The 13955-nt window shown below is 28.0% G+C and overlaps 1 protein-coding gene across 1 annotated transcript; it reads right to left on the bottom strand.

Moving 5' to 3' along the window:
* Window positions 1-5142: 5142 nt before the first annotated feature.
* On the bottom strand, window positions 5143-9732 carry LOC124944737 (cellulose synthase A catalytic subunit 2 [UDP-forming]-like). The gene is made up of 10 exons (XM_047485077.1): window positions 9357-9732; window positions 9086-9281; window positions 8811-9010; window positions 8471-8724; window positions 7542-8322; window positions 7272-7397; window positions 6970-7182; window positions 6441-6887; window positions 6002-6352; window positions 5143-5932 (listed from the first exon to the last, which is right to left on the bottom strand). Exons 1-10 carry the CDS (start codon window positions 9435-9437, stop codon window positions 5351-5353), a joined length of 3231 nt encoding a protein of 1076 aa, XP_047341033.1. The 5' UTR covers window positions 9438-9732; the 3' UTR covers window positions 5143-5350.
* Window positions 9733-13955: the final 4223 nt, after the last annotated feature.

Consider the following 13955-nt stretch of genomic DNA (forward strand, 5'->3'; position numbering starts at 1 on the left):
TCGATATGGAAAGATTGCATGCATCTGAACCAGATGAAGTTCTTATAAAAGTAAGTGGGGAAGATGATTATCCTAGGTTTCACTTCCTTGCCTTACCGACATCAATTATTTCTTTTTTATTTTAAAGAAAGGTATCTTAATATTTTTTTTAAGTTAAAAGTTCACGTTTATATTCTGATTTTGTTACTTTTTTAATTGAACTCACTTTTGTTCTATTTGATTACTTTAATATTTTTTTAATAAGAATGTTTTCAAACTCATACTTAGTAAAATTTAAAATTATAGAATCATTCAAAAGTTAGACTAAATTCATTGTAAAAATAAATATATTTAAATAATTGTATAATCTATATATAATAGAATGATGCTTAATTTTTAAAGTGTCTTAATTACCGGGGAGTTGAGAGAGCTGTGGTTAATTTGGATATATATAAGAGTAAATGAATATTTGTGTCGGATTATGGGTTGACACACCCATAAATTTAAAACGGTTAAAAATAAAATTAAAAATTCTATAGGTATAAAAACAAGTACAACCCTTTAACCAGCTAATAACACTTTATAATTTAAGTTCAACACCAAATTATATGAATGCGAGACATTTTAACAATATAAGTTTAACTTTTTAAATATATATATATATATATAATGATACTTAATTTTTAAAGTGTCCGGATTGCCGGGTCGAGAGCTATGGTAAATTTGGATATATATGTGAAAATAAATTAATATTTGAGTCGGATTGTGAGTTGACCCGCCCATAAACTTAAATTAACTTTAATATCGCGACTCAATTACTTTTACATTTTAAAGGTGGAAGTGTGGAACTAGTACCAGGAGTCTTTGTGGTCTGAATTCTTGGATATTTGCGGAGAAGTTTTGATTGAGTTGACTTATATGGTAGGTTTATATATGAGTTATCATTCCAATTTATTTTTTATGAACTATCTTGTTTGAGAGAATTTATTGAACATTTAATGATCGTAGTCGTTCGATTTGTATAATTTATAAAATTATTATTACGAGGTTTTTAATATTTGTTCCGGAAAATCGATGGAGTCGGTCGTTGTTTTTGAGTATCTACGAGCTCGATAATCTATTAAGTGACATTTCTTTATTCATTTCTTATTTTCATGTTTTTGTATTTTTTTGTTACATTCTATCATGTTTTGTTTTGTCATGGAGTTGTGTTTATAGGAAATTTATCATTTTTAATACAGATGTATCATTTACAAATAAAATATTAAACTAAAATAATAGTATCAATTTTTTTTAAAGTAAATAGTTAACTTATAAATAATTTAATAAATAATAAATTTATAATAATAAAAATATTAATATATATTATATAAACTAATTAGGCTATTTCAAAAATTACATATTGATATTATATAAATTAACAATTATCATATATTAAAGTTAAAAATAAAATAAACGAATAATATATTTAAATAATATAACAAATTATTAAACACATTTTCATGATTTTCATTTTAATTAGTAAAATACTCTTTAAGTTTAAGAAAGAGCATAAAATATATGGTGAGGGTATTTAAATTTTGAATCTTGTCACATCAAAATCTAATAAATTTTTTTTGGAAAATACTTAGTGCCGTCTTATAATAATAGTTAATTTTATAAATCTAATAGTTATTCATAATAGTTAATCTTATAAAGTTTTTTTAGTTGATTTCGTTTGATTACTTATTTTAAAGTCAATTTACATCTTGAATCTTAACTAATGCATATTATCGAACTAACCCGATATTTGATATATTTAATTCGTTGAATATAATATAAAATATAAGGTCTTTTTGATATAATATAACCAAATTTAAATTTATCCATTTTTTTTTTGTTAAGAAATCCAAACCCTCAATCAACTCTAGCTAGTTTATTGTTTGAGTTTTTGAATAAATAAAAGACTTGAAGTGGGTAGGAGTAGGCAAAACTTGTTTTATTAACCTAAGTTGGAAGTAGACAATACTATATTGGTAAAATAATAAGGACATAGATTTTGGTTTATCTACTTAGATTTCAATTTATATATATATTTATATATATATATATATATATATATATATTTATTGCTCTCATGTAGGGCCTTAATTTATTATTCAAATCAATGGTTTTTTTTGGACCTCCCCCCCCCTAGGTCACGAACATGCCACGTCATTATCACAAAAGAAATTGATTATATTTTGACAGACCGCAGCAATAACAAAAATTGTATCAATAATTTACTTTATTTTTAAACAAGCATTTAATTTATTATATTTCTTTTTTAAAAATATATATTTTTTATTTTTTTGAACATAGGAAAGTTGCATGACAATGTGATTAATACATAACTAGTCACCAACAAGATAAGAATGGATTTAATAAAAAAAACAAAAGAAGCAAAATCAAACTGAAACATCAAATAAACTAAAAAAAATGCAAATAAGATAGTAAAAGCCTAAAATATAAAATAGAGTAAGTAGACTCAAACAAATAATAGTAAAAAATCTAGAATACTTTAAAGTTTGTTTGATTTGGATTAATTTAAAAAATAACTCATTTAAGAATTCATAATTTTGTTGGATAAAAGTTGATTTTCTTTTAATATAAAAAATTAACCTGACTTTTACTTATATTTAAGATGTTCAAAATAAAAATAAAAAAAGTTAATTACTTAAATTCTTTTATATTTAATATTTAAGTTTTATAAATAATTTATTAATTTAAACTTTTTATTAATAATTAAAATTTTGACATTACATCACTCTATCCACATAATACAATTTCTAGAAACATGTGACAAAGATGAAAAGGAGGTTGAATAAATAATTACCAATCTACTTTTAAACAATATTATTAGGCATATATGAGTTAATATTTAAACTTAATTACCTTTCCACGTACACAAAGAAATCATTATTTTTATTTGTCCCTCTAATCATATATTCTAAACAGTCATCTAAAAAAATAAAAAATAAATAAATATATATATAGCATGAGTCAGCACCTAACTAGCCTAAGACCATTGAACAAGGAATGATTTCTTTCTATTTTTGACTACTAATTTTATAAAATTATTTAAATGAAAATTTTATTTATAATATAAAATGAAAAGAATTAGTTCAAAAGTAATTATTCAAACATGTCCAAAGGAAGAAACAAATACTTAATAAATAAAAACTTGACATGAAAAAAAAGAAAAAATGAATAACTTATCATTTTTTTTAAAAACAATCAATTATTCATCTTTTAAAATATTCCATCATATATGAGCCAATTTTTAAAATGGTTTATTTGAGTTATTGTTTTCCAAACTAAAATATTTACACTTTGAATGCAATTGTTTTTTCTTTATTATTTTAAATAAATTTTGTAAAAAAAGGAAATACTGTCAAACTTTCTTTCAAATCAAACCTTTTATCATCTAAGGCCTTGTTCTCTTTGGATTTTTAAAAAAACCCAATCAAAACCAATTTTCCAATCAATCACTTCTTAACAATCACATCACTCATTTCATTAATCAAAATACTAAAATACCCTATATTTTAAATTATTATTTTTTAGTTTATTCACATATATCAATACCCTTTAATCTTTTTACTTAAAATAATCATCACTTTCTCAAAATCACCAACAATCATTATTTTTTTCTCCCTCTAGGTTTTTAAAAAACCCCAATCGACCTAACAATAAAGTTCAATACAGCCTGATTAAATATTTTCTTCCTTTTTAGGTAATAAGATCATTTATTTGAATTAAGAACATTTGGTTCAACATATAAAGTCACAAGAGAATTTGGTCCTAATACAAACATCTTCCATAAATATGAAATTTAACAACTAATGACCATACTTTAAATTAATGCGTTCTAAGTTAAAAATCGAACATGTAATAACCATATATAAAGGAAGTTTTCAAATAAAACAGTTTAAGAAAAGATCGAAAGGGGAGGAAAATTGGAAGCATTAAGTTACAGGGAAATGAAATGATATGGAAATAGATTGATTAGGTTTGAGTGAAGTTATTTGCCAATCTTTATTGAATTTGTCTTTATCCCTTTTTCACTTTGATCTTGGCGTGCCATATACCTACGCTGTGCCTCTTCACGTTTTGTCTATTCCTTTCAAATTTTTAATCATTTCTCACATCTTATCTTGTACCAATATTTCAAATATCATACATATCCTCTCTTTTTTTAAACTATTTCTAGTCCATTCATAACGCTCCTCTTATAAATGCTCAATGATTGACAAGTTGGGTCGAGTTCAAGACATTTAGAAAATTTTGGAATGTAAACAAAAAAAAAACGATATTATGTTAAGAGGAAAGCTTATAAAATTCATGACGACTTCAATTACAAGTCGCGATCAACACTCCTAGTTCACTTTTTATAGATATAAGTGAGTTTTTTCTTTTAGTCATATTTAATCATAAGGATCGGTACTTTTTTTATATATATATACCCTCAATTTGATTTAAAATAATTTTGATTAATTTAGTCATAAACTTGAACTATAACTAGGGGTGAAAGTTCGAGTTGACAGATTAACGGGTTGAATTATACTAATTTGAACTTGACTTATTCAGTAATTTGGGTAAAAAATTTAACATGAACATAACTTGTTTATTTGTAAATTATAATTAACTTGATCCCGACCCGATTTATCTAACTGAACTCGAATCCAACTCGATTTAACCAAATATAATTAATACGACATCTATATTTCAAATTAAAATGATATTAACACAAAACAAAAATGAAACTAAATTACAAATTCGTTTACAGAAAACTCTAAAAAAAATGTGAATGAGTAAGAAAAAATAAACACAAAATTTTACAAAAAAAAATATTATAAACGGGTCTACTCTGAGTCATTTAAATTCTATATTTTTTTTCAGGTTTTCGTGTCAGAAATTGCGTACCCTATATATAACTTGTTTTTAGGTCATTGATCATTTTTTTTATATATTTTCTTCATTATCTAGATTATCATTAAATTCAAACTACTCTACAATCTTGTAAACATGAATTTATGTATCTACAAAATGAACTATGGATCGTCACAACTGATGATTAGTAATAGAGAATTTTAAGCCCTTATTGGAGATATAAACGGTTACAATTAGAGTTTTATAGAAGCATTTTATTTGAATATATTATTATAAACAATCCAATCTCATCTGAAAGATTGGGAAAACTGTTACAGTTTGAGCACATCCCTTACATATATAATAACAACATAATTTTATGATTTCTTGAACTCCAACACTTAATTTAAACACCAACAAATATGAATTTCCAAGCCCTAAACTCGTTTTTATCTATACACAACACACTCCCACAAATATTTTAGTCACAATTCAACGCGCAAACTTCCAACACTAAACCGCCTTTCGACACAAACGGGTTTATCCTAACCCATAAAAGCGTCAAAATTGAAGCTAAAAGAATAGACCAAACTATTATAATTGTTGGTAGCCTATCTTGTTTCCCCATCAACCCTTTTAAGAAAGGATACAAATGAACAATGACCCATAAAGCAAAGAATAGCCTACCAAATAGAGGTCCCCATGACTCGTACCCGTTGTTTATCGCATCCGAAATTCCAACCACGACCCCAATTATGTTGATGATCAAAAGTGTCATTGGAGGGATCAACAAAGCCGTCCACTTGAATAGATATAGTTCGGAATAGTCCCCGTCGTCTCCTCCTTTCGAAGTGACCGTGAAATTTGTATTGACCCCAGCAAGAACCTTGAGTAGACCTTGAAATAGGGCGAATAAATGGGAGGAGACACCTCCGATCACCCAGAATTGCTCGTTCCTCCACCAATCATCGATGGTAACGCCTCCCCATTGCATCTCCATAATGCTCGTGGCAGCGATCGATATGAACAGGGCCATGAATATAAGACTCGCATAGTTGCTAATCTGAAAGAACAATAGCAAGCTAAAGAGACTGAAATTGGTGCAAAAGAGAATATTTTTCTTTTTGGTTACCTCAGGAACAATGAACTTTCCCGTTAGAAGACAAACTGCCGGTAATGTACAATAAGCCAACAAGGGAACCGATGTCAAAGGATAAACAACCGAATTAACGTAGGAGAATCTCTCCAATGGTTTGAGCCCGGAACTATATCCATACCAAATGGGACAGTGTCGGCTAAGAAGAATCTCAACAGATCCGAGTGCCCATCGAAGAACTTGGTGGAGACGATCCGAAAGATTTATTGGAGCCGATCCCTTAAACGCTGGTCGTTTAGGCATACAGTAAACCGATCGCCAACCGTGGCAATGCATCTTGAATCCGGTTAGAATATCCTCAGTAACGGATCCATATATCCATCCAACCTTATTACAAAAACAAACAAACATTTTGTAATTAATATAAGATTTATGTCATAAATTAACTAACTAATTAACTAACCAACCAACCAACCTCTTTTCCCCACTCTGTTTTATCCTCGTACCCACAACTTATCACGTGAATAGCTTCTTTTAGTAGCCCTGCCGATGTCGTGACCTGAGGAACACCTCCGTCTTCTAGAAGCGTCGATCCTATAAAAACTGAAGACTGTCCGAACTTCTTCTCGAACTTTACTAATGGCATAAGGGACGATTTCTCACTATTGATACCTTCCTCAATGTTTTCCAGTGCATGTATTTGCGTCGAAGCTTCTTTGCTCTTCTTATTCCCCTTCTTTCCTTTCCTTCGAGAACTGGAACCGCAACAGCAGGCACACCATTTAGGCAAACAGTTGCATGTTTTCGCAGGAGGTTTCTTCTTTGAAGGAGCATCATAGCCGTAGAGAGCTTGTCTTCTGAAGACACAACCAGTTCCAACATATATTGGTCCTTGAATCCCATCCAACCCTTTCATATTAATCTGACGAGTCGTGTTCAAATAATGATTAGCCATTTAATTTATTGGTTTATGTATGGTAAATATATATGTATGAATTACTTACGTCGAAAAAAACGACATTACGGTTGGAGTAACGATCGTGGCGATCAATGCCGTCGAATCTTTGTGGAAACTGAACGTAGCAAATTTTCTTTCCTGATGTTGGATCCATCATGAAACACATTGCTTCTCGTAACGCCTTACTGTTGTTTATATAGTGATCGCAATCTACGTTCAGCATGTATGGAGCATTTGAGATGACTGCAGATACTCGTACCTGAAATGTAGAATCCGAAAAATAAACGATCCAACAAATTCTTGTAATGTTAATAAAGATGAAGAATTGTGTGTTTATTAGTTACTTACAAGTGCATTCATCGCGCCAGCTTTTTTATGGTGATCAAATCCCGGCCTCTTCTCGCGAGAAACGTAAATGAGCTGCGGTAGCTCGTTACCTTCAGTATCAAGAACTCCGTTGTGGCCCAAGAACACCTACCCAAAATTTGTATTAAGATTATAATTTTGAATAGAACTCATATTTTCATGTTCTTGCCAAAGACTCATTGTTGAAGGTATGATGATTAGACTATGTATTATTATCCTTATTAAGGGTTGAAAGGAAACAAGAAAAGAAACCTGAATCATTCCTGGATGATCTCTGACATTGTTTCCGGGCCAAGGAGTACCATCCTGCATAGTCCAACCATCTTCAGGAACTTTCTGAGCCGTCGCGACCAAACCATTAATCCGAACCTTAAACAATTCATATTCCCTCTTCATCGCACGTCGTTCCCTAACAAACATAGGATGAACTTTATCCTTAAGATAATCAAATTTCTGGCCAAAATACCATTCTGGCGCCCGAGGTTCAATACTAAACTTCTTACAAAACGGCACCCATTTCCTCGCAAACTCGGACGTTTCAGAAAGCGCTTCAAAAGTAAGCATAGCAGCACCATCATCCGAAACATAACATGCAACCTTATCAACAGGATAATCAACAGCTAAGATTGAAAGAACCGTGTTTGCAGTTATAAGAGGCGGTTCTTTCAACGGATCAACTGTACTAACATAAACATCTACTGGAGCTAATTCAGAAGGTTTCCCTTCTTTCTCATATCTCAAAGATAATCTATCGAGATATGTTTCACGTTCGATTGGGAACCATTTAGGAAACTGATCGAATATCCATGAAACCGCAAACCATATCTCGCAGATAATTGATGTTAGCCATAATCCATAAGCATTGTTTACTGGATGGAGAATTCTGTAATGGAAAAACAGTCCTATGATTACTAGACGGAGTAGGATTATCATTCTGTATGGGTTTATCTTGCTAGATGGAATTGGTAATTTCCTCGAAAGTGGCTGCCTGCCTTCATCCATCCTGTTATGAAACAAAGCAACCAAATTCATACTTCAAAAGATTATTTGAAAAGTGGAAACCAATTTAACTTACATAAACAAATCAGGATGAACTGATTCATCATGTTATGAAACAGAACAACCAAATTGAATTCATACTTGAAAAGATTATTTGAAAAGTCTAAACCAATTTAACTTACAAATCAGGATGAACTGATTCGTCGTGCTTAACAACTTGAAGTTTATCGTTTTGTCTTCTCTTCCATTCTTCCATTCTATCTTTCCAAGCAACACTTCCATATCCATAAACAGCCAAATCTTTCTTAGGATCCATAGCTCTTGGTGGCAATGAAACCGAAGAATTATCAGGAAACACAACAGGATGAACTCGTCTTCCATTACCCATGAACGGAGGTATAATGAGAGCATGTTTATCGGGACTAATCATTGTATCCTGTAACAAATAGAATCAAAATTAGTGGGGTAGATTAATTAAGAACCAATATTATTAACTCATTTGAATTGAAAACAAGTTTTCACCTGTTCTTCACCATTAGTCAAGAGGGGGATATTCGGTTTTAATAAAGAAGAATCAATTTCTGCAGAATGGGTAGAGTTGAAACGAGAAGAAAACATTGCTGCTTCTGTAATATTATATTGATAATGGCTCTCAACATCAAATTCATTGTCAAGATCATCACATTCATCTTCTTCTTCATCTCCTTCAACTCTAGGACTCCCTAAAATTGATGAATTAATTAAAGAACCAATCTTTAAGCAAGAATATGTATGTTATTATTATTAATAATACATACCTTTGATTCTTTTGTATTTGGTTTTACATTGAGGACAAGCCTTGTTTCCTTCATTTCTTTCATATTCATAACAATGTCTGCAAACAGGAAATGCACATTCATTGCAAGCAACAAATGGTTCACCTTCAACTGTAATTTCAATTTCATCTCCACAAATCTGACAAATCTGGCCGCTAAGTTCTTTCACCGATGTTACCTATCAAAATCAAAATCAAAATCATGGTATGAAAGAACAGAACACATATATTAACAGAGTATTAGTAGTACTTACTCGACCAATCTCATCAGCATTGATTAGAACAAACTCGTTTCTGTTGTGTGAGCCCGCAATTAGCCGTCCTTGGGCAGCCATTAACGCTCCAACAAGAATAGTTTTTTTTTTCTCTGTCTTAAGATTTAAGAACTACCCATCACAGGAAACCCCCGCATTGTTAATAAAGAAAAAAAAAGAAAAGACTGAAAACGATGGAGAAACAGTAAGTGTATATAGTATTTGATAAAGAGAAATATGCTGGCGTAAATGCATGTCCTTTCTTCTTCTTCTTCTTCTTTAAACTGGGTAAAATTCGGATTCCTTTCTTCAGAAGGGGGCTCTCAGTCAAACTGGTGGGTTTCTGGAATCAGGTTAAAAAGTAGCAACCCGAGAAAGAAAGAGAGAGAGAGAGAGAGTATTGTACAAGAACAGTAGCTTTTTTAAAAAAAAAATATGATCACGAGAGTAATATAAAAGATGGTCGTTAGATGTCATTTGTCCGTTAAAAATTCAACCAACAACGGTAGAGAACGATTTAGTGGCGCACCAAAAATCAAAAAAATAAATTACTGACCGCCATTGGTGGAAACTCGAGATAAGAGCTTGTTTGTTGTGGGCTTATTTTCAATTAGTAATCATTTCTCTCTAGAAAAGTAATCAGTATAGAAGTTAATTTTTTTTTCTAGTATTTTTTATTATCGCTCAAATTTAAGTTGGGTTGCATTTTGTTTGATTCAGTATCTTGTTTAGCCATATTGATTTTTTAGTCTCATATTTTTATAATTCGAAAATACTCGCAATAGTTAATGGATGGTTATTTGCTTGTTAATATTATTCATTTTTTAATAAAGAGTTATTGATTTTAATTTTTTTTTTATATGGAAGACATTATATATATATCCTTCTAATATTTATATGGTCTATTTTTCCTTGTTATATCTTTTTCTGCGTTGCCTAACAACTATCGACTTAGAATAATTTTAATTGTCACTCAAAATATTTAGTTAAGATTTTTCTGACACTGTTTCATTGGTTCGTTTATATGCTCTATTTCAACCATCATTATTATGAACTTAAATGATTTTGTTATTAGATAAACTAGCATGTAGCTGTGTATTTGTACGAGTAATTATATAAAATTGAAAAAAAAAATTACGTGTTAAAATGTGATAGTATTTTTCATTACTCTCACATATATCTCCAAATTAACCACAACTCTCGACCCGACAATCCGAACACTTTGAAATTAAGCATCATTATATATATTATATATATATTAGTTAGTTAAAAAATTGAACTTATATTAATGTTAAAATGTTCTGCGTTTATCAAATTTAGTGTTGAATTAAATTATAAAGTCTTATTAGCCTAGTTGGTTAAATGTTTTGTTAGGTTGTAAGTTCAAAATATACCTCTACATTTTTTATTTTATTTTTAACCGTTTTAAGTTTATGCACAGGTCAAACCATAATCCGACCCAAATATTCAAATTAACCATAACTCTCGATCCGGCAATCCAAATATTTTGAAAATTAAGCATATATATATATATATTATTTACCAAATTAAATAATCATTAAATATTTTCCATTTAAAATTATATATATATTTTTAATTATAAATTGTATTTTTTTTAATTATTTATACAATTGATATCTAAATTATGAATTATTTATTTAATTATATAGTTATTTTTTATTATTTGAATTTAATAAAATTTAATTTCTTATATAATAAAATGAAAGACGCGGGCTTATATTTTATTTTCTAATAACCATTGATCTCATTATTAATAAATATTTATTGTTATTATTTATTTAAAAATAAAATAAATATAAAATATTATTTTAATAATTTTACACAACTAATCTAATTTTTTCATCCATCCAATATTTAAATATTCCAAAAGGGTAGTTTCGTAGTTTAAAATTTGTTTGTAAATTGTCCGTGTTACTGTTTACTATAATTAAGCTCTCCAACAAAAAATAATTCCACCAATATTAGTTTAGTTTTAACTTTTAAATATTTACACCAATAGTAATTATTATTTGTTCGCAATTTTCTTGTAAATATTTTACAGTGTCTTTTGTACTATAGTTAAGTCATATTATTTTACAGCAGTAATTTGGATAAAGGTGTAAAATCTAGAATAAAATCCTGTGAATATTTAACTCTTAGAGATATATTCAACACATGGTAAATCAAATATAACAACTTTAACTTTCATTAAGAAATTTAAACATTAATGCAAGTGAGAGATAATGGCATGGAACTAATGTTGATCACAAAATAAAACTTTCAATAATACAAATTATGTTAATAATTTTGTTAATTGTGGCTGCCATTGAGTTTGGAGTTGACTTTTAATTTTAAATTTGTGAATTAATTGTTTTATAAGATGTTATCCTATATGATATAAAATAGCATGATTAAACCTACCAAATAGCCTAATTAAATTAAATAACAATGACTTATTTCTAGTGACTACCGACACAAATCAGGTTAGTCTAAAAAATGCCCATACTTTATAATTTCATATATATTCAATAAAGTGATATAAGGCAAGGGTATCCTCGTAATTTGACACACACTCAATTAGGTTTATAAATGACAAAAGGATGGTAAGTTGTGCTCATTATCACGGACAGCTAATATGTTAGGATAAGAATCTCATAAATAATATCAATAAAAATTAAGATTTTAATAAAAATTATTTTAAAAATATCAAATTTCTATAACAATTATTTGTTATAAGAACTATGATGTGACGCGTTATGTTTGATCGATTTGATACGATATTTACATTTGAACTACGATACTTTACTTACTAAGTTAAGTTATATTTTATAAAATTAAATTATACCTAATATTAATTAGTTGAGTTGATAATTATGTAATTATTTTATAGTATAAATAAATTAATATGCTACCAAAATGATTTTTAATAAAAGGAAAACACTTACTAGGTTAAGTTATATTTATATTTTATAAAAATAAAGTACATAATATTAGTTGATAATTTAGTGTGCAGGTTCAATAGTACCTTTTGTCCCTCATGCCAAGTGAATATTATACATGTACCTTTTTTTCAGAATTTGATAGGGTAAAGATGTCATATTTAGTAATTAATTTTTTTTTAAGCACTTTTCACATTCATAGCTTATAATTTTCTTTTATAAATAAAATTGAACTCGTAATTTATAGTTAAGGTTTGTTTAAAAAAAATGATGATAGACTTTGAATTTTTTTTAAGAACTTGGAAAATAAAGGAGAAAAAGTTAGGAAAATAGAGAAAATTTTAACCTTATTTTATTAATATATATACAATTTTTGTAGGTACCTTTCAACATTAAACTGTATATTTGGCCCTTTTCAACCATACATACCCGTAGGACCCTTTCATTGATTCTTTTGTTATTGATATAACCACATGATTTCACTCACCCACCTAATTTTGTTATTTTCCTTTTATTTTATTATATGCTCACCGACACTTTCTTTTTTCTAATACATTACCACAAAAAAAAAAACAAATTATTTATATTAAATTAAGTAACTAAAAATAAGTAATACATATTCTTAAAACCATTTAAGTATGATCTCATCTCAATTTAAAGTATATTTTTAATAAGAATAAAATTTGATTTTTTTTTGGTTATTTAAACTTGTAATAGGTTCTATTTATTTTATTTATAAAATAAAACAAATTATCCCTAAAATATACTTTCATTCTTGGCCACAAAATGACTTGAATTATGTTATGATATCTTAGGACAAAATTTCCTATCATACAATTAATGCTTTTTGGATTATATATGATAGGATAACTAAAAAATGTTTATTATGTATTATGTGCACATTAACTTTGAATATATATTACGTTATTTCTTTCTTTTTTTACGTCGTTTTAAAATTATTATTTTAGTTAGTTACCCGCAATTATAATATTCACCTCAATTTTCAGGGTTCTAAATAATTTAGATCTTATATAAAATATTGATTAATTAATAAAAAAAATTATTTTTCTTTTGAAAATAAAAATAGTTATACATGCCTATCCTAGGAATGTTTTTCAAATGCATACCTCCTATAAGTGAGTTACAACTTATACATTTAAAAATACGAAAGAGATGATCATGAATATTAGCTTCTATCTATATTTGGAATTGGATGCAATATGATTAATTAATTGTTTATTTATTGTACATTTGGATGTGGTCCAATATTAAATAAATTTTGCATATTTATTATTGTCCATATTAGTAATTAAGAAATTGCTAAGTCTATACATAATAATTAATAACTTCGATCTCCTCCTTTTGATAGTCATTAATTAGCTAGTTTAATTAATGATTACTCTTAACTAATTAAGAATTATATTTAATTATCCCTAGCTGATATATATATATATGATAGTACCTTATTTGATGCAATGATTATTAAGATTTTATTTTTATTTTTATTTCAAAACTCAATCATCTAATCACTTTTTTTTTATATATTTAAATACTAAAATTACCTTTTATTTAATTATATAAAATTAATTTATATTTAAAAAATAAATTATATTTTTGACTTTTAGCCACAAAAAAACTAGTTTTTTAGGAAAAATTCCGA

This window comes from Impatiens glandulifera, chromosome 7 (genome assembly GCF_907164915.1).
Source record: "Impatiens glandulifera chromosome 7, dImpGla2.1, whole genome shotgun sequence".
Lineage (NCBI taxonomy): Eukaryota > Viridiplantae > Streptophyta > Magnoliopsida > Ericales > Balsaminaceae > Impatiens > Impatiens glandulifera.